This window comes from Hydra vulgaris, chromosome 09 (genome assembly GCF_038396675.1).
Source record: "Hydra vulgaris chromosome 09, alternate assembly HydraT2T_AEP".
Lineage (NCBI taxonomy): Eukaryota > Metazoa > Cnidaria > Hydrozoa > Anthoathecata > Hydridae > Hydra > Hydra vulgaris.
The window spans coordinates 12,513,714-12,541,184 of record NC_088928.1 but is presented as its reverse complement, the minus strand read 5'-3'; the positions used below and the strand labels follow the sequence as shown (position 1 = coordinate 12,541,184).

At 28.4% G+C, this 27,471-nt stretch overlaps 1 protein-coding gene across 1 annotated transcript; it reads left to right on the top strand.

Moving 5' to 3' along the window:
• The first annotated feature begins 1,427 nt into the window (after positions 1-1,427).
• On the top strand, positions 1,428-24,811 carry LOC100211429 (tectonin beta-propeller repeat-containing protein 2). Its single transcript, XM_065804760.1, has 10 exons — positions 1,428-1,546; positions 3,413-3,724; positions 5,277-5,399; positions 6,812-6,946; positions 9,850-10,007; positions 17,489-18,459; positions 18,576-20,126; positions 21,812-22,225; positions 22,323-22,556; positions 22,717-24,811. Exons 2-10 carry the CDS (start codon positions 3,428-3,430, stop codon positions 23,973-23,975), a joined length of 5,142 nt encoding a protein of 1,713 aa, XP_065660832.1. The 5' UTR covers positions 1,428-1,546; positions 3,413-3,427; the 3' UTR covers positions 23,976-24,811.
• The last annotated feature ends 2,660 nt before the right edge of the window (positions 24,812-27,471 follow it).

Below are 27,471 nucleotides of genomic sequence, written 5' to 3'. Positions count from 1 at the left end.
ATAGTTTTAATTTTGTGGAAGTATATATAATACTCATAATCAATTTATAGAAATTGTTTTACCAAAGTTAAAATTTTTATGGAATTTTGGAAGAAATATAAGGAAAAGTTATTATTGAGAGAAGCTTGCCTTGTGCTTGGTTAGCAATTTATGAAAATTTTCGGAAATTCTAAAGATATTTAAAATTTCGTTTTTTTCTACAATTTTACCCACTTCCTCAATCTGCTAATATGATTTTTATATGTCTCTGAAAACCCTATGTTCTTCTGTACACTCTAAATCTTGTTAAAAAAATTTTCTTTTGTATATATGTATGTATATAATTTTATAAAATTAAGTTTTATATATAAAAAAGTAAAATTGTATCATGAAATTATTACAAAATAAATACTGTATTTATTTAATAATACTATTTAATAAATACTATTTAATAAATACTATATTTAAATAAAAACTATATAAAGTCAGCATAATAAAACAGTTTTTGCCCAATAACTTTTTAATATTTATTTAATAAAAATCTATTTTCAAAGAAATTTTACAAATGCAAAAACTCTACAAAGAGTGTGGGATTAGTATAGTTAATATTTAGATAAACAATTTTGTTTAAGTTGGTGGCTACCTGGTTTTAATAATAAAAAAAAAGATATTGCCAAAGTAAACTTAAAACATTCCTTAAAAAAATATTAAATCTGATTAAAAAATGTAATAAAATGTTTTTATTGTTTTGTTGAATTTAACATTTAAAATAGTTGAGTGTGTTTAATTTTAAAAGTTTACATTAGAGACATAAATAAGTAATTGTAAATTATTGTACTCAGTTAATATCTTAATTCATACTTTTTTTTATTCAGTTCACTCAGTTGTTTTGCACTTAGGATTATTTTCTACTCTAAATCTATTTGTTTATATATGGTGATTTTTCAATTGTGCATCCAGACACAAAAATATAAAACTAATACTTCTTGTGTTTTATTTATTTTTGTTTTTAAAACAGTGATAAATTGATTAAAAGATTATTTAAAGTATTATTTTAAATTGTGTTTAACAAAACAAAAAGTTTAAATACAGATCATTAAGAAAATGTGAAATAAATATACGCACACATACATACATACATACATACATACATACATACATACATACATACATACATACATACATACATACATACATACATACATACATACATACATACATACATGCATACATATGTACGTACATGCATACATACATACATCAATCAAGGCATGCATGCATATATACATACATACAATCATACATACATACATACATACATACATACATACATACATACATACATACATACATACATACATACATACATACATACATACATACATGCTAAACTAAAATTTAATGTCTAAGTTTTAATACTGAGTTATCCTTAAATTCATGTATTCTTTTAGGAAAGTTTAGAGTTTGAATTTAAAATTAATAGATTGTTCATTACGTTACTGACATGTGATGTAAATGAGAAAGAATTGTATCCTGAGTGTATCCTATTTTGGTGGGTTTATATAAGGTGAGTTTTTCAAAAAAATGAAGTAGAACTCAACACGTGTGTTAGAGATACCTCTGATTGATTTTGATTTAAAAAATAAGTTAAAAAATAATTTTTCAGTTTTGTTTGCAATTTTATATAAAGTTTTAAAATCAATAAAAATATGTAAGTAGGTATTGTTTTAATAATTGTTATTATTACTAAAAATATATAAGATTACACAAAATTATAAAATATTTTGTTGTTGTTGGTTTAAAAAAACCATCATAACTGTTTTTAAAAATTGATGAAACATGTTTATAAACTAATAATGCAAAAATTAGACAATAATAAATGAAAACTTTACTTTGTTAGCATGGCTTTTTTGTATTTTATAATGCAAAAAGTTTTAAAATTCAATAAGCCAACATATGTTTAATATGAATTTTAAAGGCTTACCTTTACTTTTTTTTTAAATTTAGTATCTAGATACCTTGATAGTTATACACAAGATGGCTGAAATTAGTAGAGTAATCATTTTTGTTTAAATGAGGAGAGAGTGCCCAGTGAGACGATAAGAAATAATAAAAATATTGGGAAAAGAAAACAACAAAAAAACCAAATGAAAACTTAAACAAAATAAAAAATATTTTTTTAATTGGATATTATTAACAAATTTTAGGTTATGTTGAATGTGAGAAATTTTGGATAAAATAAAAATATGGGTGTTAGGCCATTCTTTAAAAAAATAAACTTATCATTTTTGTTTACAGAACTACAAACTTTTTTATTATTCAGTAAAATCCCAAAATATCATAGCTTTTGAATATTAACTAAATTTTCCTAGTAATTTTTTAATTTTGTTTTTATAACAGTTATTATTATAGCATGGATTCAGTTACTTTTATAAGTTTTACAAGAGATCTATGAATGAATGAAATCTATGAATGAAAAGTAATCCAAAAATTTAAAATTATAAAAAAGTTTAAAAAAAAATTTGTTAACAAGAGAATTAATTATAAGAAAATGATAAAAATAAGAGAAATCTGATTTTTTTAAATAATTCTTTTTTTGAAGAACTGAAAGTACTTTTGTACTTGATAGGTTTGTGCTCCAAGATAAATGTATGTGTTATGCTGCATAATTGATTATATGTGTGATGAGATAGAAGTAAAGTTTGGTAAATTAATATTACAACTAATTTCTCAACAAACTGTCTTAACATTGATGATAGCGTTTGTTTTATTTAATTTATATAATGCAATGTTAATGTGATTGCTCCGAGCTGTTTTCTATTTTTATGCTAAAATAATTTATAAATATTTTGTAAAAAATATATACTATTTAACTAAGTGACAAGTGAAATTATCAATTAAATGTTAAATTATACAGAATTTAATAGCTCTATTTGAATTATGTAAATAAGAAATAAAAGGGTACGAATCCCTGTGGGATTCCTATTTGATTTTAGTTGTTAATACTTAGTCCAAATTTTTTCAAAAAATGGATAGGAATTTTTGCTTTCAGTAAGAAATTATTAAAACCCGAAATAGGGTACTCTTTAAATTTAATAATTTATTAAAATACCATTTTTTCAAATTTAATAGTGTTAAAATAATAGTGTTAAATTTAATAGTGTCAAATTTAATAGTGTTAAAAACTGTATTATTGACTCTGTTTTCTAATGTATTGTCTATATATTTAGCTTCTTGAAGGTTAATGAAAATGCCATGCAAAACATTTTTTATCCCTTTATTATTAAGAGCTTTTTTATGATTGCTAAATTTCTGTATGAAGTTATTATTGTTTTGTAAAAGTCACACCTGAAAATATTGTTGTCTTAAAAAAAAACTTATCTTACAACAAATCTTTTTTTTACCTATTTATTCCTGTGAAATCTTTTTTTAGTGCTGATTTTGTAACATGGTTGAAAACAAAGAGTTGGTTTTAGGGCAAGATGTTGTTCTTAGAGAAAAAGTACCCTTAAAAGAACTGCTTGACCTTTTGCCTCATAAAGCTCAGTTAGGGTTTACAGGACTAAAAGACAAATGGTCAAAGAACAAAAGCTTGAAAAATATTATTAATCGTTCAAATGATGCACTAAAAGTTCAATATACATGTTTGGATGTTTCCAATAAAAGCATTGTTATTGGTTGCAACATGGGAATTGTATTTTTGTACACAAGAGAAGAAAAAAAGCTCAGCAGGTTATTTTGTGAGGTAAATTAAGTTTTTTTTTCAATTTAATAAAAAAGTTTTTTTAGTTATTATTTTTAAAGAAAATAAGAAATAATTTGGATTAAAAATTTCACAAATATATTTAAAAAGTTTGTATCAAAAATTTATATTCTTTGGTATGGACTTACCATAGTTGATCCTTATTTAACTTATCATTGATTTATCATTATTTTTAGACTGCAGATTTATTATGTCGACCTGGCCTAATAACTTTTGTTTGCTTTAAATGTGCGCCTTATTTTTTTTAGAGAAAATTGGAAAAGAAAAAACTATTTTTTTCTTATTGACTCTATCTTAGTAAGATGATCTCTGCTCAAAATCAACTACTGGTGACTTAGTCTACATAAATATGTAATAGAGATAGGCAGGAAATTCACTACATATTAACTGATGGGCTAGTTTTGGTAGTATTTATATATATAAAGCAGATCTATTATGGCAACCACGTTTTAGATTTTTTTTTATTTTTAATTTTTTTGTTCTTCGAAAGATTTATGTTTGCACACAAAGTAAAGTGTATAAAGTAGACATGTTTACAGTAGATATATAGATGCAAAAATCATATTCTTTATACAAAGAAAGAAAGAAGAGAAGTAATTAAAAAAAAAAGTTTTTTTGCTGTTATAAATATGGTTCATGTGCCTATTCAAACTTAAACTCTTAGTGGATGTTTGTTCAATACTAATTAAATTAGGCTAGTGTATTTACAAAGAGTTCTTAATGTTTATAAAGAGCATTGAATTAGTAAAAAAACACTATGTACTTTATCTAACATAAACTAGCATATTAACAGTAATACAGGGTGGTATCTTAAAAAGTCAGGGAAATGCCTGGGAATTTGTATATATATAATTTATATATATATATATATATATATATATATATATATATATATATATATATATATATATATATATATATATATATATATATATAAATGTATATATGTATATTTTTTTTTTTGTCTAATGGTGAATAAAATTAAATTTGTTTTTTTACTTCATATTTTATTTTATTTTTTTGTTTAAAAATGTTTATTTATTTAAAGTAAACCGTTTTAAAGACAAATTCTAATATTTGGATAAAGTTGTGTGAGTTTTATTTGTTGCCTTTTCATTGCTACATTTGTTAATTTTACATTGGTAAGTCATTGAAATTTCATTTTAATCATGAAAAAGTCAGGCAAAGTTAAATCAAAATTGTCTGGCCCCCTTTAATACTAGTATATTTATAGAGACTATTTAAAAATTGAAAAAACAAATTGAAAAGTAAACAACAACATACATATCAACATTGATTGAACAAATACATAGCTGTTTTCCTAAATAGATTTTGTATTTAGCTCCAACCGCAGATCCAGGGTTTTTATGCTTTTAACTTGAGCTTTATGAAAAGTCTCTGGCTTCTGTTCCTGTACTTTACTATACCGCCTGAGATATAATAAAGTATTAAATTGTAATAATATATAAATTTTTTATAATTTTTACATTTTGTCTACTTTTGGTTGATATTAAATTTTTTTAATTTTATTTAGAGTAAACAGATTCCAATCGTAAGTATAAAATTGCTTGAAGAAAAAAGTTTCATTGCCACTGGGCAATTTAATGGTTCAGTTACTATCTTTAAATTTGAAGATGATATAAATGGACAAGTAAAGGTATTATCATATTTTTAAAAACGCTTTTTTTAATGTTTCATTGGGTGGATTATTGTTTTACAGAGCTTTATAAATGGTTTAAAATTCTTATATTTCCAATCATAACTTGGTCAATAAAGTTTATTGGAAAGATACCATTTGATATTTAATTAAAATTTATGTATAAAATTCTTCTTTATTTCTTTTTTTAAACCATTTAACTATATAATATATAAATAATCCTATAACTTAAAATTACAATTAACATAATATTTAATAATATAATGTATAAATAACCCTATAACTTATAATATATATTGAAAAACAAGTTGAGTGGAATTCTTTAAATTATGTGGTGGGGTTTGATCTCTGTACCACTCACTACTTATGAAGTAAAGTGCTTTTCAAATACACTACTATTGCATATTTGAATCACTTGGAAGATTTTTGGAATTAGGTATATAAAAAGTAAAATCAATTTTCTGGAAGTCTGGTTGATAAAGTTATGGAAAAGTTTAAAACTATATGAAGTAAACTTTAAAATATTAAAAAATATATCTTTAAAATATCATTTAAATTGATAAATTTTTAATTTTTTTTATTTTTTTTGAAGTTTAAATTTTTTTCAAATGCTTGATTTGTATCTAACACTTTTAAAGTATAAATTTGTTTGACTATTAGAATAAATAACTGATAGGGAACTTTTTTTATAAGATTGGGACTTAGCAGTTTATTAGGTCTATGCTTTTTTTTTTACATCAGGATCATATGGGCTTACAAGCGCAAAAAAAAAAAATTCTAACTGTCAATACATTTATTGGAAGCAACAGAGGTAAGATTAGTCCTACCTCTTTTGCTCCCAGTAAATGTATTGACAGTTGGATAAAATAATATACTCCTCTGGAGACATTGCAAATAAAACATATTTGCAATGTCTCCAGAGGAGTATAATGTTTGGTGTGCTGTAACCAAGAAACAAAAGGTGTGGAAGCACTGTATTTAATCTCAGCTGCACGTGGTGATTGATTATTTGTCCTCTATTAAGCACTAGAAGGAAATCAAACTGGAGCATTTAAAGTTTTCATTAAATTTTCTATTCATACTATGTATATGCACACAATTTACTGGTTGTTAAATGCACAAAATATACTGGTTGTTAAAGGAGGAAATCACAAACTACAAGCTCAATTGTGTGTCAGTACCACATGTGTGTCAGTGCCACAAGCATTGCCACTGTCAACAAAATTAAAAAAAAAAAACACTGATGCTGTTGATTAATTTTTTTTTTAAAACCCTGTCACTTTAATTGAAAACAATTAAAACTGAGTGATTAAAATTAAAAATTATAAAAAAAAAATTTTTTTAATGCATAAAATTGACTGTTAAATTATAAAAATTATTTAAAAAGAATAAAATCTTTATTTCATTTTTAGACTTCACTTAAGTGTACAGTTGAGTCTCATCATACTACCCCAGTGACTAGCTTACAATGGACAATTGATGGTACAAAGTTATTTACATCAGATAGTGATGGAAATGTTGCAATTACTGTTATAAATATGGATGAGGTTTTTATCTTATCTTATTATTTTCAAAGTTATTAATTTTAATTTTAGAAATAGTACCAAAGTGTTTGTTATTTATTCTATTGTTATTGTTATACTAAAAATATAACATATCAGAGCAATCTTATAAGAAGAAATAAAACTAGTAAAGAAAAGACTTGTAGCAACATGCTCTATATTATACAATGGTTTTATTTGATCTGTTAAAAATGCTGACAAAAATAATATAAAATCAAATCTTTTTTTTGTTTTTGTTATTGGCCTTGTGATAAGGTACCAAATCAACTGTTGTCTAAATCATGCGGTAGTGTGATAAATCATGTCTAAATCATGTCTAAATATATGCGGTAGTGGTGTTGTGGTAAAGCGCTCGCTTCATAAGCGAGAGGTTCCGAGTTCGATCCCCACCACGTCCCTGGTAGTACCGCGCTCAACTTGTTTCTCCGCGCAGCGGCCTTGTTCGTCGAGGTTTGTGTTTCGGAGTTATAGAGTTGAGAGAGGGTTATAACCACTATTAAGTAGCCTCCTCATCTGTAGTGGCCTTCTTGGCCTTGAGGAGGTGAATAACAAAAAAAAAAAAAAAAATCAAAGATTTTTTGTATTTTTACCATATGAACAAAAACAATATTGAATTTTATTGTAAAATCATACAAGTTAGATAAAATGCTAGGAAAGGCAGTTTCCTAGCATTTTATCTAACTTGTATGATTTTACAATACAGTCGAGTGTCAAATTACTGCTTTGTTTTAAGCTTTAACTAGAATATCATGATTACAATTACAGGAGGGATTACGCCAGCTTTTAATTGAATAAAATTTTATAGTTTTTTAAAGTCTTTCTTTTAAATCTTTGTCAAGTTCTATATATCAAACAATGACAGCAAACAACCTCTGTCTCCATTTCTTATAAAAATCACATGTTCTTATAGGTATTCTAAGTAAGAATCTAATAATCTCGAGACTTTGTTTGTGATATTATTATTATCTCAAAATTTGTTTATAGAAACCATGTAATTTTATTAAATTCAAAAACTTTTGAAAAAAGTTGTGGGAAACAAAATCTTTTTTAAAACTTTTAAATTTTGTAAATTATCTAAAATGTATAATCTCAACCCAATTTCTTTTTTCCCCCACACTTTTCTATGTTCTTTCATTTACTTGGTTCCTAGTTTCTTTCCCCTCTCTTTTTACTATCAGGCAACCAAAAAAGTTCATGCAGTTTATTCTAATTGCCTATTTCTAAGAAATGTATTAAGAAAACTGGTTGTATTGGGGGGATAATTTTGCATATAAATTAAAGCTTGTTTTAAGTTTTATTAGTGCATTTTAAATTTAAAAGTCTTAAGTGGAGTATGGCTGTGTCAGATGCGATAATTCGCGCCTGTTTACTTTATGAGTTCAAACTTGGAACCAAGGCTGCAGAAGCTTGTTGTAAGATATCCGCTGCTTTTGGGGAAGGTACCATAGCAGAACGGACGGGTCAAAAGTGGTTTAAAAAATTTTCTTCTAAAAATGAAAACCTTGAAGATGAACCAAGATCTGGAAGACCATCCATTGTAAACAACGAGATTATCAAGCTGGCAATCGAGCAGGACTCCAGTCGAACATGTCAGAACCTTGCCTTAAGATTTAATGTGAGTGATGAAACTATTCGTTTGCATTTGCACCAACTCGGAAAACATTGGAAGTTGAGCAAATGGGTTCCCTATGAGTTGAGTGAAACAAACAAGCTACAGCGCTTACCCATTTGTTCTTCATTGCTTTCCCGCCACAATTTAGTGCCATTTTTTGACCGGATGTTGACGTCCGACGAAAAATGGATTATGTACTGCAACAAAAAACGAACATATTATTGGCTAGCCAGTAACGATCTAGTACCGATGACTCCTAAACCAAGCATTCACCAACAAAAGGTTTTACTGTGTGTATAGTGGACTACAGCAGGTATCGTTCACTTTGAGTTGCTACCAAGTGGACAAACCATTGTTGCTGAGATATACTCTGTCCTATTGGACAGAGTTTCAGTTGCTCTTCACTAAAAACAAGCAGCCTTGGCAAACAGAAAAGATGTTGTATTCCACCAGGACAATACCAGACCGCACACCGCAAAAATCACGCGGGAGACTCTAGCACGTTTACAATGGGAGATTCTACCTCACCCTCCGTGTTCACCAGACCTTGCGCCAAGCGACTATCACCTGTTTTTGGTCCTGGATAATCATATAAGGAATCGACAGTTTCGAAATAGAGAAGATCTCAAAAATAAGTTAATTCAATTTTTCAGCTACCAAACTCAAGACTTTTATAAAAATGGAATATACCAGCTTGTTTCATGATGGGAGAAAGTTATTCTTGCTGAAGGAGACTATTTTTCAGAATAAACTTTATTAAAACTGTTTTTATGTGTATTTATTTATGGATCTGCAAAACTGCACAAACTTTTTTGGTTGGCTGATACTATCTTTCCCGCACTCTTTCCTACATTTCTCCACATTTTTTAAATGTTTTTTCCATCACTTGGTTTTATCTTTCAAACAACTGCTGCACTTAGAAATACACAAAACCTAAATATCAAAACAATAAAAACAAGAAAATCAAATCATAATTGTTGTATTATATAGTATTAGTAAAGAATAAATCAACGTCTTATGATTGAGTTGCTATATGTTAATAAATGATGCAAAAACATATATCTACATATCAATAATGACTTTTACCAAGATTGCTTAAATCAATTTAAAAATATTTAGATTGATTTAGTATAATTAGCATATTAAAAAAGGTTCATTGATTATAACTATAGTTATAAGTAATTTTAATACTATTTTTAGTAAAGTACTTTAGGGTTTATTTATATCACTTGCAGATGTAGATGAACCTAATATAATTTGTTTTTTCTTTATATAGAGCATATCTCATACCGTATTTATATGCAAGGAAGATTCTCCAGTGACACAGTTATCATTTTGCCATACAGCCCTTCTTATTTCAACACTTAGACGTACACTTGTGTGGCCTTTTAACACAAAGAAGATTGTCCAAGTGGGGCTACAAGAACGCAAGCTGTAATTTTTTTATCTGTGTTTTTATGTTGTTTTTCATTTTTATGTTATGTGATTTTTCTGTAAGGTAACACAATATTAGTTATACCTATGATTTTATAAAGCATATTATTATCCACATAAACATATATTGATTACTTTAATATATTATCTGTATTGCTCCGTTTTTTTAACCATTTAATGCAATAAAAAGTATATAGAAATAAAAAAAAATAAAAACCTTGTATAAAAAATGTGTTTATATGTATTAAATTTTGAATAACCTTGTAAATTAAAAATAAACATCCTCTAAAAAATTTCAAAATTAAAAATATCTTCGTGTATTGTAAAGCATTAAGGAGTAATAAATTGCAATAATCTTCTAAAAATAAAAATTATGTTTAATTAATAATTTTATAATAGTTAAATTATATTATATAAAAATTATATTATATAAAAAACAACTTAAAAGTTAATATACAAAAATATTATTTAAAATTACATTGATTATTAAACCTCCTTTTTTAATCAAAACTCTGTTTTTAATCTGTGCACATGAACTATTTTAGACTTATTTTATTTCAAACTGATTATTTACTTACTTTGTTATGAGTTTTTGTTAAAAAAAAAAAACAATTACTCATAGGAACATAGATGCTGTTGGAAAAGCAGTTTTAAAATCATTTTTATCTCAAAATCTAGTAAAAACTACATGTATTCGCTTTTTAAAATAAAGGGTATTTCAAATATTCTTCGAAACAAAGTGAATCTATTTATCAGGCTGTTGAAAAATCAAACATGCTATTCACTGATATTGAAGCAATTACTGACAACACAGAAAAAATCTTTTACAAATGATTGAATAACTACATGTTCTTGTAACTTCCATTGTATGATAGAAGGAAAAAAAAATTAAGTTTACACAATCTACGGTAGAACTCAAGTGGATTTAGAAGGAAAAACTAAAATCAGAAGTGGGCTTAGCTGAGAATTCTGGAAGATGGATTTCTCCATTTGTTCTCCAATTGGTGGTGATCTTGCAACTTGCTTTTGCTTGATTAATTTTGTTTTACTAACATTCTGCTGAATGAATTTGACTGCTCTTTCCAAGCAATCATCCACAACTTCCATTGATTGAATGAACTTTTGAAACTTCAAATAACTAGGAAAGTTCTTCCAATAATTCTAGGGAATTTTCAGCCAAAAACACAATCCTCTGTAAGTTCTAAAAAATCAGAGAGTTGGGTTCTCCTTCTGTTAAAAATAAACTTCTTCTGAAGGCATAACTTTAAACTGAACTTTTTCTAAAGACATAACGTCTTTACTTTGTTAGGTCAAAACTCATCATTACTCTTTCTTTTGATAGCCATGAGAAAGTAATCACTATCCTCTGAAGTTAAAACCATCACTACCAAAGCTGGATCAAGGTACCAAGTATAATCTTCCAAGACTTTAAACCTGCCTCAGCACAAGGTTTAGTTTTAATATAATGACACATTTGTGAATAAAACCACTAATTTTCAAATACATTTTTTAGTACAATTTATTTTTTATATAACTGTAATTAAATTAATATCAAATTTGAAGAACATGTTGTTAAATATTTAAAAATATCACAAAACAAGTAAGAAACATTTATACTTACCATAAAGCAGCAGAAACTTATATATTTAAAAAAGTTATATTATTTCAGAATTTTCACTTATATTGCTGTTCCAAAAAATAATCTTGCTTTTCAGTATTGTGCAAGACTGCAAAACTTCATGTACAACCTCCACCCACTTCTGATTTAGTGCTTTCAAAAGCTGGTTTTCAGGTCCTACGTTCTTATTAAAAACAACTTCTGCAGAGTAGTGTGTTATATGTACTTCTCTAACATGGTGCTTACAAGCTAACATTAGAGCAAAATACTGTTTCATGATCTAGACCTGGAACTTTTAGTAGATGATTCTCACCATCATGATTAACCAGTGCATAGAGCCTGTCCCTTTTTTCATCTACAGTCCTTGTAAAATCATGAATGATTTTGCCATCAAAATGTACAATTGTTGGTTTCCCTGTTTCTTTAATTTTGACTGACAAGTTAACTCTTTATTATAGCTGCATCCTAAATATTATCCTGCTAGAAATTAACTTTGCTAAGGTTAGAAATTATTAGTTAGAAAAGCAGGTGGTGATAAATTAAAAGTTAATTTATCACTTTCCACATTTTCCACAACAGTAGAATTCAATTAATTGCATTGATGTGAGCTTATAACCATGCCAAATGCAGTTCTAGCTGCTACAGAGAAATATCCTTAGGAATTGTTAAAATCTGATTATTATAGATTTTTAGAGCTCGAAATCTTGATCATCACCATGATTATTCACACTTAGATCACTCTCATTATGTTTTTAGGGGTATGTTGAGTTTTTAAATATAATAATTCTTTAGGATCATGCTCTATATGTTTAAAACCTAACTATTGAGTGTATGTAACACAAAGATGCATACTTTCATGAATGTTAGTAACTAAATACCTACCTAATAAAAAAATATTATATTATCTTAGGGATTGCTCATAAAGTACGTACGCTTGGAGAGGCGGTCTGCAAATAATGTGTATGAGATGGGGGCAGGGGGGCAGTTATAAAACTAAGGAGACACTAATTTAAAAAAATATATAAAATGTTGGGTAGGTAGGTTAAAAGGGTAGGTACTTTTAGGGAGTTGGAGGGTACTCAAAAAAGCATATAATGTAGGAGGGAGGGGGGAGTGTCTAAATAAAAGCGTACATATTTTATGGACAACCCCTTACCCTTGAGGAATCGTTTGAACTTGTCTCTAGATGTCTCATGCCCAAGCTCTTCCTTAAGTTTTGATTTACATATACCAGTGTATTTTAAAAGTTGTTGAGATATTTGGTAGAGATGATGTCATCCTTTATAATTGGAAAACCAGAGCTTCTCCATGGAACCAGGATCCCAGAAAGAAGGCTGCCATGGTCATAGTTTAAACCATTTTCAATACAGAAAATTTTTAAAAGTAATTACACAATTTGTTATCATATTGAAACATTTTCTTTTTGAATCAACTTTATTTACTAACAAAGGACCTGGACTAACTTGAAACTTTTCTCTCCTAAAAGTGCAAGAAACTAAATCTGAAAAAGCTTTAGATAAGGTTTTTGTCTCAAAGAAACAGGTAGTGCTGGATCATATGCTTTCTCATCGGTAACTGGTTTCTTGCCATCTTCTCCAGAGTGCTTTCTATGAAGAACTTTAATATTTTTTGTGTAGATGTCTTGGGGACTTTAGCTGTTTCAATGTTGGTATTGGACTTGGAAGTTTCTCTCTTTTCTTAGTCTTGTTTTTATTTTATTATAAGCTTATGAGGAAAAGGATAATTGTCAGTAAGTTATTTGGAATCTTTTTTCATTAAAATAATACCTCGTGAGAAATATATTTAACATATCATGAATTTTATATTTTTAACATAGTATAGTTTAATGTTGAAGCTGGTAAAAACATCAGTAAGTGTGAAGTGTTGCACACTTTTAATAGCCTTTTACTGTTTTAATTTAAGTTTTTTTCAATTTTTTTTCATTTTATTAAATTTTTTTATTTATGTAATCTTATATAAATATTTTTGAATTTGTTCAAAGATTTTGAGCTTCTTCTGGCAGAGAATTCCATAATGGTGCAGCTTTATTTTTTAAGTAGTTATGACTAACTCCATTATTTATAATTTCATTGTTGTATTTAAACCCGTGATCTTTCGTATTTAGACTTTTAAACAATGGTGGAATGATGAGCTTAATTTTATCTATTCCTTAATAATTAAATTTATTCTAATTTATATATTAAATATTAAAGAATATAATAATTAAAATTATTATATTTCTTAATATTTTGAACATCTGTATTATGTCTCCTCATAGTCTTCTCTTCTCCAGAGTTATTAAGTTAAGTTTGATAAAGTGATCTTTAATGCATGATTTTTTAGGCTTAGGACTATATTAGTTGCTCGTTTTTATCACTTAATCCAGATTGTTAATATCACTTTCTATATTTGAAGTCCAAACTGGAGCAGCAAATTCTATATACGGTCGCATAAATATTTTTTTATAGTAGCTTAAATATAATTTGTAAATTACTTAGTATTACTTGTAGAATACAAGTAATACAAAGTAATTTACTTATATATTATGAAAAATGTAGGGTTTGAATATTCAAGGTTAAGGGTCGTGCCACCTCGTCAAAAATATCACCTAAAAACAGGGCTTTTTGAAATTTAAAAAAATGGCAGGAGCATATGTCATTTAAAAAACTTTTTTTTCCAAATTAAATTACCAAATTATCACTTTTTGCTTAATGACCCTAAAAATTTTGGAGCAACCGCAAAAGTGGCTTAGGCTAACAAATGTATGTATGAATATTATGTATGTATGTATATATATATGTTTGATGTATGTATGATTATATGTATGAATGTATATATATATGTTTATATATACATTCATACAAATCTATCTACCTCTATATATATAGAGGTAGATAGATTTGTATATATATGTTTAAATTAAGTGAAATTTTGACTTTATAGTGCGACAATAAAAACACCTGTAGAATGAGAATCACTACATATAATCTGATTAAAATTGGTGCAAATGTAGCATATGGCCACACTAAACTCTGGATAAAATTTCAGTCAGATTGGTTTACTAGTTAAGGATTTATGGTAGTTTTAGTGTATATTTTGTTAGTTGTTTGCTACTTCAAAACATTACTGATTACTGTGATATTCAATCACTATTTTCAATATAAAAGTTACTTGAGTGTTCTGCTATGTAATATCAACAACTTTTATTATAATTGTTTTATTGCTACATGTATCATTTTCATTCTATAGACAAAAGTATTGATTTGCTATTTAAAGCGTGGTTTGAATTAGCTTATGCATGGCATAAATATTTTAGCATTTAATTAAGTATAAACTACTATTAAAATCCAAAAAAAAAGTTCTGAAAAAGTGCTAAACCTAGCCAAAGAACTATCATTTGCAAAACAAACAAAATGTTTCTGTTAAAAGAAATTTTATTGACTTGAAACCTTGAAACCTTCTTAAATACATTGACTTTCAAAATGAAGTGAAAAAATAACTATATAAAATCTATTTTTTTACATTATATTACTATCAAATAGCATCTAATTAAATTGTAAGACATGGTCTTTGATTTTCTCCACAAGAAATTTATTCAAATATACTTAATATACTTTATTAGCTATGTTATGTTTTCCTTGGAGGCAAAGGTAAATTTAGTTTTTGTGCACCCAGAGCAATGCATCATGCCAGGAGGATGGCTAAAGCCATCTATTCTTCAAGATTTTTTTAGTTAAAGATCAGGTCAAACTTACTGCAAAAGAGATAGCCGGAATCGAGTCCATTGCACTTTTTGTATCACTAGTCTATGCCCGCTATTGGCATGAAGCTCCTTTTGCATCAAGAGCTTCTTTCAATGATATGAATGTCCTAATTCTACTACACAAGTACCCAAATATCAAAGCCAGAGAGTCTGCTATCAAGGCATTTGTTCAGTACTTGTGGTATTTTTCGGAGACACTTGTTGCTCTCGCTTACTTTGATAAACGTGTTGATGATGATACTAAAGCTTCTATGGTTGTCAACTTTTTTCTGCCACCAAATGCAAATGCACGTAAACGTCTGGACTTCAAAGATTTCAACTATCGTGCACCATAGCAGACATACATCACTAGTCGTTCTTTGAATAGCTTCAATCTTCTAGCAACAAATGGAAAGGAAGAAGCAAGAACCTTCTTGTCAAAGCATTCGACCAACTGGGCTTCTGAAACAACCTTCCAATCAATGCTGGCTAGTGTAAAAGTTCTAAAGGTTGTAAATGATTGTGCAGAAAAAAGGTTTGCACTCATTCAATCTTTTAATTTTTCCTTGACAAAGGATGAAACTCAGAAACAGTATCTGTTGCAACTAGTGTCCAGCCATCGGAAAGAGTTTCCTGTTTCGACGAAAGCGGCTCTTATGTTTCACTAAGAACACTTCTAGACTTTTAAGAAACTATTATTTAATATTGTTTCATGATTATATTATCAAGCTAAAGCTTGTTTTTAAAGTTTGTTTAGTCTTAAGAAACATTAAAGTATAAAAGAACAACAATTTACATAATCAGAAATCAATAAGTGAAATTTCATGCATTTTCGATATTGAATTCAAAAAGTCTTATAAAGTTGCTACCTCTAAATATTACTTAATTTTATTCAAATTTTGGAATTAAATCAGTAATAGCATATGGAATAAGGATAGCCTTGTGAAGGATTGCATTTTTAAACTTTATATTTTTGGACCGCCCTAATATATATGTATATAATATATATATATATATATATATATATATATATATATATATATATATATATATATATATATATATATATACATATTAAAATGTGTTATTAACACTTGTGTTATTTTAACAACTTTAATGTGCAGTTTTATTTCTAGTAAAATAAAATCAAAAGGTGGAGTAAAAGCCTTATAGGTTTAAAAAATAGATAATTCCGTAAATGTAAAATTTGCTTATTTAAACGATAAAAAATAATGGTTGTGCTAAAATTTAAAATCAATCAGGTAAACCTTAACATTACATGGTTAAATATAAGAAATATATTTTGTTTATAGCTAGCTTATTTTAAGCATACATGCCTTTAATAAATGTCTGTCAAGTTATAAATTTAATCCCTTAATATCAAAACCAAACAACTTAATTTTTGTTTTAGATTTTTTTTACATTTTATTTATTTATGTTGTATTAAAATAATAGACAAATTTTTCTTATGCAATTAAATATTTTTACTTTATCTGAATTTATTATATTTGTAAATAGTGACCATTTTTATGCATGTAGTTTAAATTGTGTGTAGTTTTTAAAACATTAACTACTTCGTTAAAATACCATTTAAATAAACGTAAATTACTTCTTTAAAATCCGTTTAGAAATATTTATAGAGTTATTTAAATATTACCAAGCAAAAAGTTTTTAACTTTACGTACATAAGTAGCGTGATGTAAAGTCACTCTTTGCGTCTGTAAAGTTGTCTTTGCATTTTAGTCTTACTGAAAAATCATTAATAACATCTTATGATTTAATGTTTTTCTCTCGTGGCAGCTTAATTAAATCACTAAAGTTTTTCTCTAATTAATTTTCTAGTTAATTTTTTTAACCATAAACTTTCTAGCCACAGATGTTTTTTGTCATCAGAATCCATAAAATATAATCTTTGTACAATTAAAATCATTTATACTTTTAAACAGTTACATACTTGACAGATCACTGCACACTGTATTTAAAATCTTGAAAATATTTTTTTTATTTATGTTTAAATTTTTATTTTTATTTTATTTAGTAATACTTATATTTACATAACACTTATTCCTTGTTAATTTATGTTAATTTATGATATTTTCTAGAATTTTTTGTTTGTTATAGAATTGGTAACTTTGGAGCATGTTTTTTCCCACCATACAGTACTGTTCCTCCAGATGATTTGTGTATTTATGCTGCTCGACCTGGTTTGCGGTTATGGTGTGCTTCAGTGGATGGCAAAGTGTGTTCGACTATGATATTTAAGGACTCGATTTATAAAGGGGAACCCCACATTTCAACTATTGATCTTCCATCCCATCCTGATTCCTTAATACAAAATGAACAGAAGCAGTTCGGTAAAATGCTTGTTTTTAGTGAAAGGTTCTTAGTCTCCTGGCAAAGTTCTTGTTTATGGGTCATTGATCCAACAACAGGATGTGTTATTGGTTGCCACAGTAATCTTGGGTCTATTGTAGATGTTGCTTTAACAGGAAATGAGTTGTATGTTTTATCCAAGGGGGAAACGAATTTTCTTCGTCAAATTATTTTTGAAACAGTTGCTTCAGTTCCTTTAATGATCACAGATGTTTTAGATTTTAATGATCCTTTTAAGAAAGTTGATCGTTCAAGCTCTATTAATCACTTTGAAGACCAAGATAAACTGGAAAAAATTTTAGATGAAGTTGCAGTGAAAGTAGAAACTATAGTAAAAGTTGCAATCAATGATGTAAAATATAAAGTTAAAGAGTTGAAAGAGCAAATAACATCACGAGAAGAATCTGAGGATGACCCTGCAAGTGATTCTGACAAACTTCTGTCTAATATAAAAAACTTATCAATCAGAACCAACACAGTTTTACGAAGTATGAGAGAAGAAAAAAGCTCCTCAGAAAAGTCTAATGAAAGTGACTCTAATAGTACAGAAATTGAAAGACCATTTGAACCACTTGAATCAAGCTGTGAAGATGAAAAGAATCAAAATGATAAAAAAAAATTGTTTGAACATCTTTCACAAAAAGAGTTTCCATCAGATATTGTTTATGAAGGGACTTCAAAAGGAACTACACCAAAACAAACTAAGAAGTCAAAAAAATGTACGTAAAGTTAAAGCTTTTTTATTTTATTCTTTTGTTATTATTTTGTTTTTAATTAATTTTTATTTTTTGCACCTTAATTACTTTAATCTTAAAAATTTTTTCGTTTTGTTTAGGTAAAACTTTAATAAAAAATGTCTCTCAGTGTAGCAAAGAGCTATTAAAAAATCCCTCTCAGCCTAATGATGAATTAAAGATTTCTAATGGCAGTCTTCCTGTTGAAAATTCATTTCAAAGAACAAGTTCTTTTGAGGCAGATAATAGTTCTTTTATTAATGATCAAAATGTTTGTATGATTTCGAATAACATTAAGGATGCTTCAAATCATGAAAATGAATTAAGTATTGAAAACATTGTTATAACCCAGGAACGTTCGTATAAAACAGAAGTTACACAAAATGAGGGAGATATCAAATATATATTAAGTTCCTCTCACACTCCCACAGAAAAATTCCGTCATGACATTATAGATAACTCTAGCAGCCCAGAATTTTACTTTATTGACTCTCAAAAGGATTTAGATAATCTGGTAAATGTAAAAAGATCTTTGAATGATTTTAGCTATACTATTGAATCACAACCTTCTCCAGATAGTTTGTTGAACAATGTTATTTTGTACACATTAGAAAAGCAATTGCAGCCCAATGAAGTTAATTATAAAGTGAATGCAGATGACTATATTGAAACAGATGTGTTTTGTAAAAATTCTTCAGAAGTGTCATCAAAAAAAGATTCTGCATGTGAAACAAATCTTTTTGAAAATTCTAATGACATTAATATTGATACATCTTTGCATAATAAAATAAACAACGAAAACTCTTTAAAAGCCAAGTGTAGTTATGAAAAATTGATCGGTGAAAAGTCTTTAAATGTAGAATGTTACAATAATGAAGTTACCACTCAAAACTCTTTAAAAACTGAATTCATTGATAAAAAACTAATAACGGAGAAATCTTTAACTATTGAATGTAATGATAAAAAAATGATTTCTAAAGCTTCTTTAAAAACAGAATGTAGTGATGAAAAAATAATTACTGAGAAATCTTTAAAAACCATTGAACCTCTAGATGATAAAAATGTTGATGACACTAACAAAAACAATTTAAAATCAGAATCAGATTTGTTATTAAAAGACAGTCGGCAATTTGATTTTTTTAAAGATAAGTTTAATGTCTCAGATTATAATACAAGACTTAATAATATTGCTCATCGTCGACAAGGCAGCAATGTTAGTACACACAGCATTGGTCATAGTGAACGCTGTAGGGAAGTTAGAGGAGAGGCAGTTGAACTTTCTTTTAATCCTCAATTATCTTTATTTAATGAAGACATTGATTTGCAATCTAACTTGCAAATAGTAAACTATGAAGAACAATTTATGACTAGAGAGAACTCTCGAGATAATTGTAAGTTGTACCCTGTAAGTCCATTTCCTGCGCCTCAAATGCAATCTAATTACTATCAACGCAGTACCAGTTTCTCAGAAACATCTTTACCTGGGTTTGATGATAGATTAGAGGAAGAAGAACAGTTATTTGATGCAATTGGAGAATACGATAAAATTGATGTAAATGCAGATCTAATAGAATCTATAGAATCAGTTACAGATATTGAAGATAACCTAGACTTATCCAATTTAGACTTATCTTCTGAAGAATTAAAAGCAGGTATAGTTTCTGACTATTTATTTATTGTTATTTAATTTTTTTTGGCTATGGATCTTTGATAAAAGTAAAATTAATTCTTTACCAACTGATGCTCTTCCTGGTGTTAATCTGATTTGTAGGTGAAGACTGGATGTTTTTATTGTGAAGCAATGACTAGGAGAATTACTATTCAAGTTTTATGAGCTCCTCTCACAATTCAATAAGGGGTTTCATATCATAGGTTTTTTTAAAGGTACTCTGAAATTTTGCATAAACTTACCCGCCTGTTTATTAGACACTAAAAATCCTAAACATTTTTTCCAAACCATCTAGACCTTATAACAATTTTATTTTGTTTAAAGTTCTTTTAACTTTATGCTAATTTATAGTAAAAGAACTTTAGGTTTAACTATTCATAGTAACTATAGCAACTATTTAACATAGCAACTACCTCTTTTGTGTTTAAGTTGGCCAGTTTTTACTTAAATTTGTCATTTTTTCATTTTAATTTGGTAATTTTCATTTGATTTGTTTTTTTTTTTTTTTTTTTAATTTGTCATATTTTATTTTAATTTGGCACTTTTCACTTTAATTTGTTATTTCACACAAAGTTTACACCTAGCAAAACAAATTCATGCCAAATTAAAATTAAAATTGTCCGATTTAAAATTAAAACATGCCAAAATTAAAGAGAAAATTGGCCAACTTAAATGCAAAAATTGTAATAAATCATAATAAAAGAACTAAAAGTTTAGCACCAAAAAAAAAAGTAGCAATATTTCCAAAGGATTAAGAAAAAATGATGAAGATTTTTGGTGCTAAAAAAATGAGTGAAAATCAGTGTTGTGGAGTCCCCAATGGACTCTGGCTTTGGGTTTCTATTTTTCTTATTTGCTGCTTTCCAGGAGCTCTAAAAGTGTTGAGTAACTTATGATCCGCAATAAGAAAAAAATTCGTGAGATTTTATGACTTTTTTTTATGAAATTTTTTTTTAGCCTGGAGTCCCGTAGTTCTAGAGTCCTTGTTGCCATTATACATAAGGATTCTGGGCTTTTGGATTGTGTTTTAAAACAAATTGAATTTATTTATTCCTCTAATCTAAATGTCTTAGTTTATTCGGAAAGTAGTTGATAATCCTCTTTACATTTTTGTAGCTCCTGGATACCAAAAACTAGGAAGAAATGGTTGTTTTGTGACAAATCTGGAGTCCTTTTTGGGACTCCATTGAAAGCGCTTATTTAATACTGATGTATTAAATAAACATTCTCAATATTGAGGTATTGAATCTCGCCAGGGAATTAAGTCTTCACTATGGTTAAAAAGATCTTACCCAATAAAAAATCAGTTTAGCGTTGGGACCAGAATGAATTACATCCTCTTGTTAAAGTTCATTTAAGTTTTTGTCATTTTCAATAAATTACGAATTTAATTTTCATTAAATTCGTAATTTATTAGAAATAAGTATTGTTTATATCATTTTCAATAAATTATGGATTTACCTAAAGAATACTAAACTGATGTTTCTTGTATGATGTTCTGGAAATAATCAGCTTATAGTTTTAAATTTTGTTTGCTTGGATTTTTTTTTTTTTTTGTGTGATTTATACCTGATTTCACTAAAATATATTAAAACCTGCTATGACCTTTTTAGGTAAGGAAATTAGATTTAACAATAAACAATTTAATATAATAAATTTTTACTTAAGGAGGAATACCAATTAAGAAAAAACGGCGTATTAAAAATAAATCAAGTTTTCCTAACTCTCCATGTGGCTCAGATATGGAAGGTCGTCCTCTTCATTCTCCTAAAGCTCTTTCTGAAGTTGTTAATGAACGGCTGCGTTATCTTGCAGATAGCTGGGCTGAAGTGGAAGGGCCAGCTTGTGGTCAGCTGCAAGGTGTAGCTTGTTCTGCAACTCTTTTATGGTCTGTTGATCAACATGATCATGTGTTTTATACTCCTTCTAAAGTACGTTCTGGAATGCATGAATACACCTGGAAAAAGCTAGATGGGCGAGCAGTTCAGATTGCATGCAATCAGCATGGTTCTGTTGTATGGTGCGTTGACAGGCAAAGAGTTGCATATTATAGAACATCTGTTCGAGAAAATAATCCTCAAGGTTTATTTTTTTATTCTTTTAAATTCTTTAATATATTCATTTGATATTTAATTTTGAAATTTTCTTTCTTTTTTTTCTGCATTTGCACTTATAATAGGTAATAGTTGGGAACCGTTTGAAAAAAATATTCACTGCATTGCTGTTGACGAAGATTGTGTCTGGGCAATCAAGACAAATGGTGATGTTTTTGTAAGAACTGGAGTCACTTCTTGGAAACCTTCAGGTAGCGGTTGGATAACTGTAAAAGTGGCAAGTGACTTAGTGCAAATAACTAGTTTGAATGGCCTAGTTTGGGCACTGGATATATACAATCATGTCCAAATATTTAAAGGTAAATTGCAGTCATGCTTTATATGATGTATCAAAATAATATTAAGGCTTTAATTATACCAAGTATGAAGTTAGTAGTAGTAGTAGTATATTGTAGTTATTCATGCATTACATGATGTAAATTAAGATTTAAAATATAGATTTAATTAAATTTTATTTAGGAGAACTTGAAAATGCATGTCTCCAAGATGATAATCAGCACTCTGATTGGTGTGAACTTCCAGGAATCAGTGCTACTCATGTAATGCTTGGAGCAAAAAATGTTTGTTGGATTATTGACTGTGACCATGGTGTGTGGTTTAACGAAGATATTACTAAAGAAAATCCTTTAGGTGGCACTTGGTACCAGCTCTCATTGGGAGATCATCAATCAGCGGAAATATCACTATTTTCTTCTACACTTTCATATTTTAGGAAAGGAAACGAGCCTAAAATGATTATTGCAAATGACATAGCCGGTGTTATAATTCTAGGTAAGCAGGGGACTTTACATATTGCGCATGGTCATTTGTTAGGTACAAGGTGGGAGCCAGCTATACCATCACATATGTCAGAATCCTCTTGTTGGACTTGTGTAACTGCCGGTGGTGCTGATATGAACAGAGGTTTTATCTGGGCCATGCAACCTAATGGGTTGTTATTTTGTTATAAACCAAACGGTCAAAGTTATAATGTTCATCCTCCAGCAAAAGTAGTATTGAAATACTGTTCAGCAGGACCGCGTTCTTTATGGGCTTTAACAGCTGGTCCTGATGTATATGTAAGAATAGGAATATCTGATGTTTGCGCTCAAGGTCTTAAATGGCTTAAAGTTAATATGATAGGTCTTGAAAATAAACGTTTAAACAGCATTTGTTGCGGTAATTTTGTTGTGTGGTCAGTTGATTTTGAAGGCAATGTTTGGTTTCAAATCAGTCGCTCTGAAGATAGAAGCATTAATGGATTCTCTCCTGTTTGGATATCAGTTGAAGGCTGTCCTCTTGATGGCAGTAAATTTGTAAATATTGTTGTGGGACCCGATGATCGAATAGTTTGGGCATGTGATGATATGAATAACGTCTATACAAGAAAAGATATCTCTGAGAATTTTTGGATTGGAACGTCATGGGAATTAGTCTCTGAATCTAGTTGTAAAGATTTAGCGATAAGCAAAAACCATGTTTGGGGACTCTGCCCAAATGGCGACGTCTTGTGTAGATTTGGTGTATCTCACAGTAACGTTATGGGTGACTACTGGAAAAAAGTTCCAGGTAATTTTGAACAAATTAGTGTAAGCGCTAACGATGAACTTTGGGGAATTGATCGCCAAGGCCATCTTTATCAAAGACAGACTATGTTATTTTATGGTAGTAGCTTAAGCTGCCGGGCTCCTTCTTACAATGACATTTTTTCTGATCATAACGACTGGGAATTAATATAATTGAAATTTGAGATTTTTTTTTTTAGTTTTGAGACAGAAAGATTTGATACAATATTTATATATTTTCTTTTTATATTTATTTTTCTATTACTAAATTCAAAATTTTGAAAAATTACGTCAATAAAGATATATATACCAAATTGTTCAAGCAGAATTATTCATTATACAACACTTAGAATAAATGCTGGACATTGGCTCTCTTCTTACCTTTTAAACTCGATGGGGAAAACAACTAGTAATTCTTCCAGACAACTGTTCTATGTTTTTTGTCTATTTGATGGAGTTTATGGTTAAGAGACAAATCAGCCATATCACAAGCAAATTGTCGTTGAAGGGACGCTGATGTCCAGCATGAACTTTAATTCCTGGGTTTGTATCAATGTTTATCTTGTATTTTATCCGATATGCGTTTGAAGGTTGTGTTCAGAATTTCTTATATATTTGCAAATTGACATCTTTCATATATTGTAAATCTTTTTAATTTTTTTTTTTTACTTGTTTTTTTTTTTGTTTTGTTTTTTTTGACTTAATTAACACAACTAGCTCACTTTTGTAGATTTGAATTAAAAAAAGTCGGAAATTTAAAATACGTAATAAAAGCTATTTGCTGGTTGAATAGCTCTCTTCATTCAAATTTAATAACTTATTAACAACTGTTTTAGAAAAACGAAATTGTCTTTTTGTACAGGTTTTTGTAATTTTGTATATAGTATTTTTTTATAAGAAACACTCTTTTTGTCTATTTGATGGAGTTAAATATAATTTCTCTTATATCTAAACAATTTATATATATTTTTTTATTAAATTGCGTTTTATAAATAATACGTTTTGTTTAATGAGTTTTTTTATTTTATTATTCCAATGCAACTGTACTGCTGACCTAAAACATTTCTTTATTAAAACTATTTTAAATGATTAAATTTTAAATTCTGATCAAAATTAACCAAGCCCTCTCTCTTTATCCATCCGCCAATTTCTTTGTTGTTGGTGACTTTAATGCTCATCACACTGAATGGCTTGGCTCCAGTGTCAGTGACTCTGCAGGCGTTAAAGTCCACAACTTTTGTCTTTCTCAATCTCTAACTCAAACAGTCAACTTTCCAACTATTTTTCCAGTCAACCCGAATAATTTACCTTCTCTACTCGACTTATGTTTTGTTTCTAATCCTAGTCAGTGCTCAGTTTCTCCACATTTACCCTTAGGTGCTTATAATCACGGTTTGATCTCTCTACAACTATTATCTTATTCTTCTTCATCAAAATCCCCCTTTGTATCCCCCAAAATCCCTTTTATCGTACCTCTTACAACTACCTTAAAGCTGACTTAGACTCTTTCCGTGATTTTCTTCGTGATGGCCCTTGGGTAGAAATCTTTCATCTTCCTGTTGACAAATGTGCTTCTTACATAACTTCTTGGATTCAGGCTGGCATGGAATCTTTTATTCCCACTTGATGATTCCAAGTCAAGCCTCACTCTTCTCCATGGTTTTCCTCACATTGTGTTGCTGCAATTTCCAATCAAAATCATTACTACCATATCTATCAGCAAAACAATTCTCAAGAAAACAGACGTCTGCTTACTATGGCTAGAAACCATTGTAAAAAGGTTTTGTCTAACGCCAAAGCTCGTTATTCTTAGGTCATGAAATCTCGTATTTCATCACAAAAATTAGGCTCTCGTGACTTCTAGAGAATCTTTAACAGTATCAATAATAAGAGCAAATCTGTTATTCCATCTCTCTTGTTTGGTTCAGAATTTGTCACCTCACCTAAAGACAAAGCTGAATTGTTTGCTAAGAACTTTTCATTAATATTATCTCTCGATTCCACTAGTTGCGTTCTACCTAATATAGCCGACAAACAAGTTGATCCATTGCTTGACTTTCATATCACTCCAGCTTCTTTATCTAAAGTGGTTTCCTGCTCAGACTCTTCTACAGCTGTGGTCCGGACAACATACCGGTTATAGTCATGCAGAAATGTTCTCCGAAGCTGTCGTGTATACTTTCAAAGCTATGTAACAAGTGCTTATCAGAGTCTTGTTTTCCAGCCTGCTGTAAAGCGGCATCTGTAATCCCTATTTTTATTAATTCTGGAGATCGATCTGACACGTCTAACTTCCGTCCCATTAGTTTTCTTCCTATCATAAGCAAGGTTTTTAAATCTTTAATTAACAATCTTGAATCTAATAACTTACTGATCACCAATATGGATTTCGATCTTCTCGTTCTACAGCTGATTTGCTAGCCAGTAATCACGGCGTTAATTTTCGTTCGAAAATCCCCCGATTGCCAGTTTGCGCGTGTTTTTACACTCACAGCCAAAGTAAGTGGAAACCACGTAAAAATAACAGTAAAAAAATATAAGTAATTAATTAAAATATATCTAATTAGTAAATAAAATAAAGGGAAAATTCTTCTAAAAAAATGCTGCTATAAAAATTATTTTAATTGGTTTGTAGTTAAAGGTTCTTTTGATTTCATTGCAGGTAAGTCGTCAAGTACAGCCTGCCAATACCTAAAACCAAAAATAAAGAATTACTACTGTCCTATCAATTTATCATACATGTTCTATTTTCATTCAATTCTATTTTATAAATCTACACACACTGTAATTTGCATAACTTGTTGAACAGCTTAGCTTTAGATATATTGTGGATTAAATAGCTAACCTTAACTTAATCTAAACCAATAGAATAATTTATTCTTGAACCAATATAATAACTTAACTTTAAACCAATAGAACTACTATATACATCTACACCTTAATTTATTAAAAAATAAATAAAAATCATAACATTAAGAAAGGTGATATTTTTATCATCTTATTGATATTTGTATAACAGGTAATATTTATAAAAACTAATTGAAATAAATTATTTTCTTATTTTGAATATTTTATCTTTTTTATGAAGGTTAAATAAAAATATCTTGAAATGTTATAAATAAAATCCAAGTCTAAAAAAATATATCAATTAATTTTAAACAAATATAATTTCTGAAATCGAGATATAATAAAAATGCAAAAGGGTTTACAGAAATAAAATGAAACCAAAAAATTTGTTGTTTGTACATTCTTTTTGATGTTTGCCAGCACAAATTTTTTTAATAAAAAGCGATAAAACTGAGCAGCCCTGTAAGTCATTACATCTGTGATACCTATTTTGAAATTCACAATACTTGAAGTAATCTTTTTGTGGCATACAAATCCGGAGTCCTTTGGGACTCCGCATCCCTGCTTGGTATATGGCTTTACTTAGATAACCTTAACATAAATATCAAGGTTTTTAATAATCTGATACCTTGTATCAGATTACTATAACCTCATACAAAGTATATCTGATACCTTGTATCAGATGTTTATCAACTTTGAAAAACAAACTACAAATTGTTTTTGTTTTTGAGCATGCAACATATAATTGAATATTAATGAATATAAATGAGAGAAACACAGTATTTTAAGATATACACCAATATTTGTATGAAAAATTATTAAT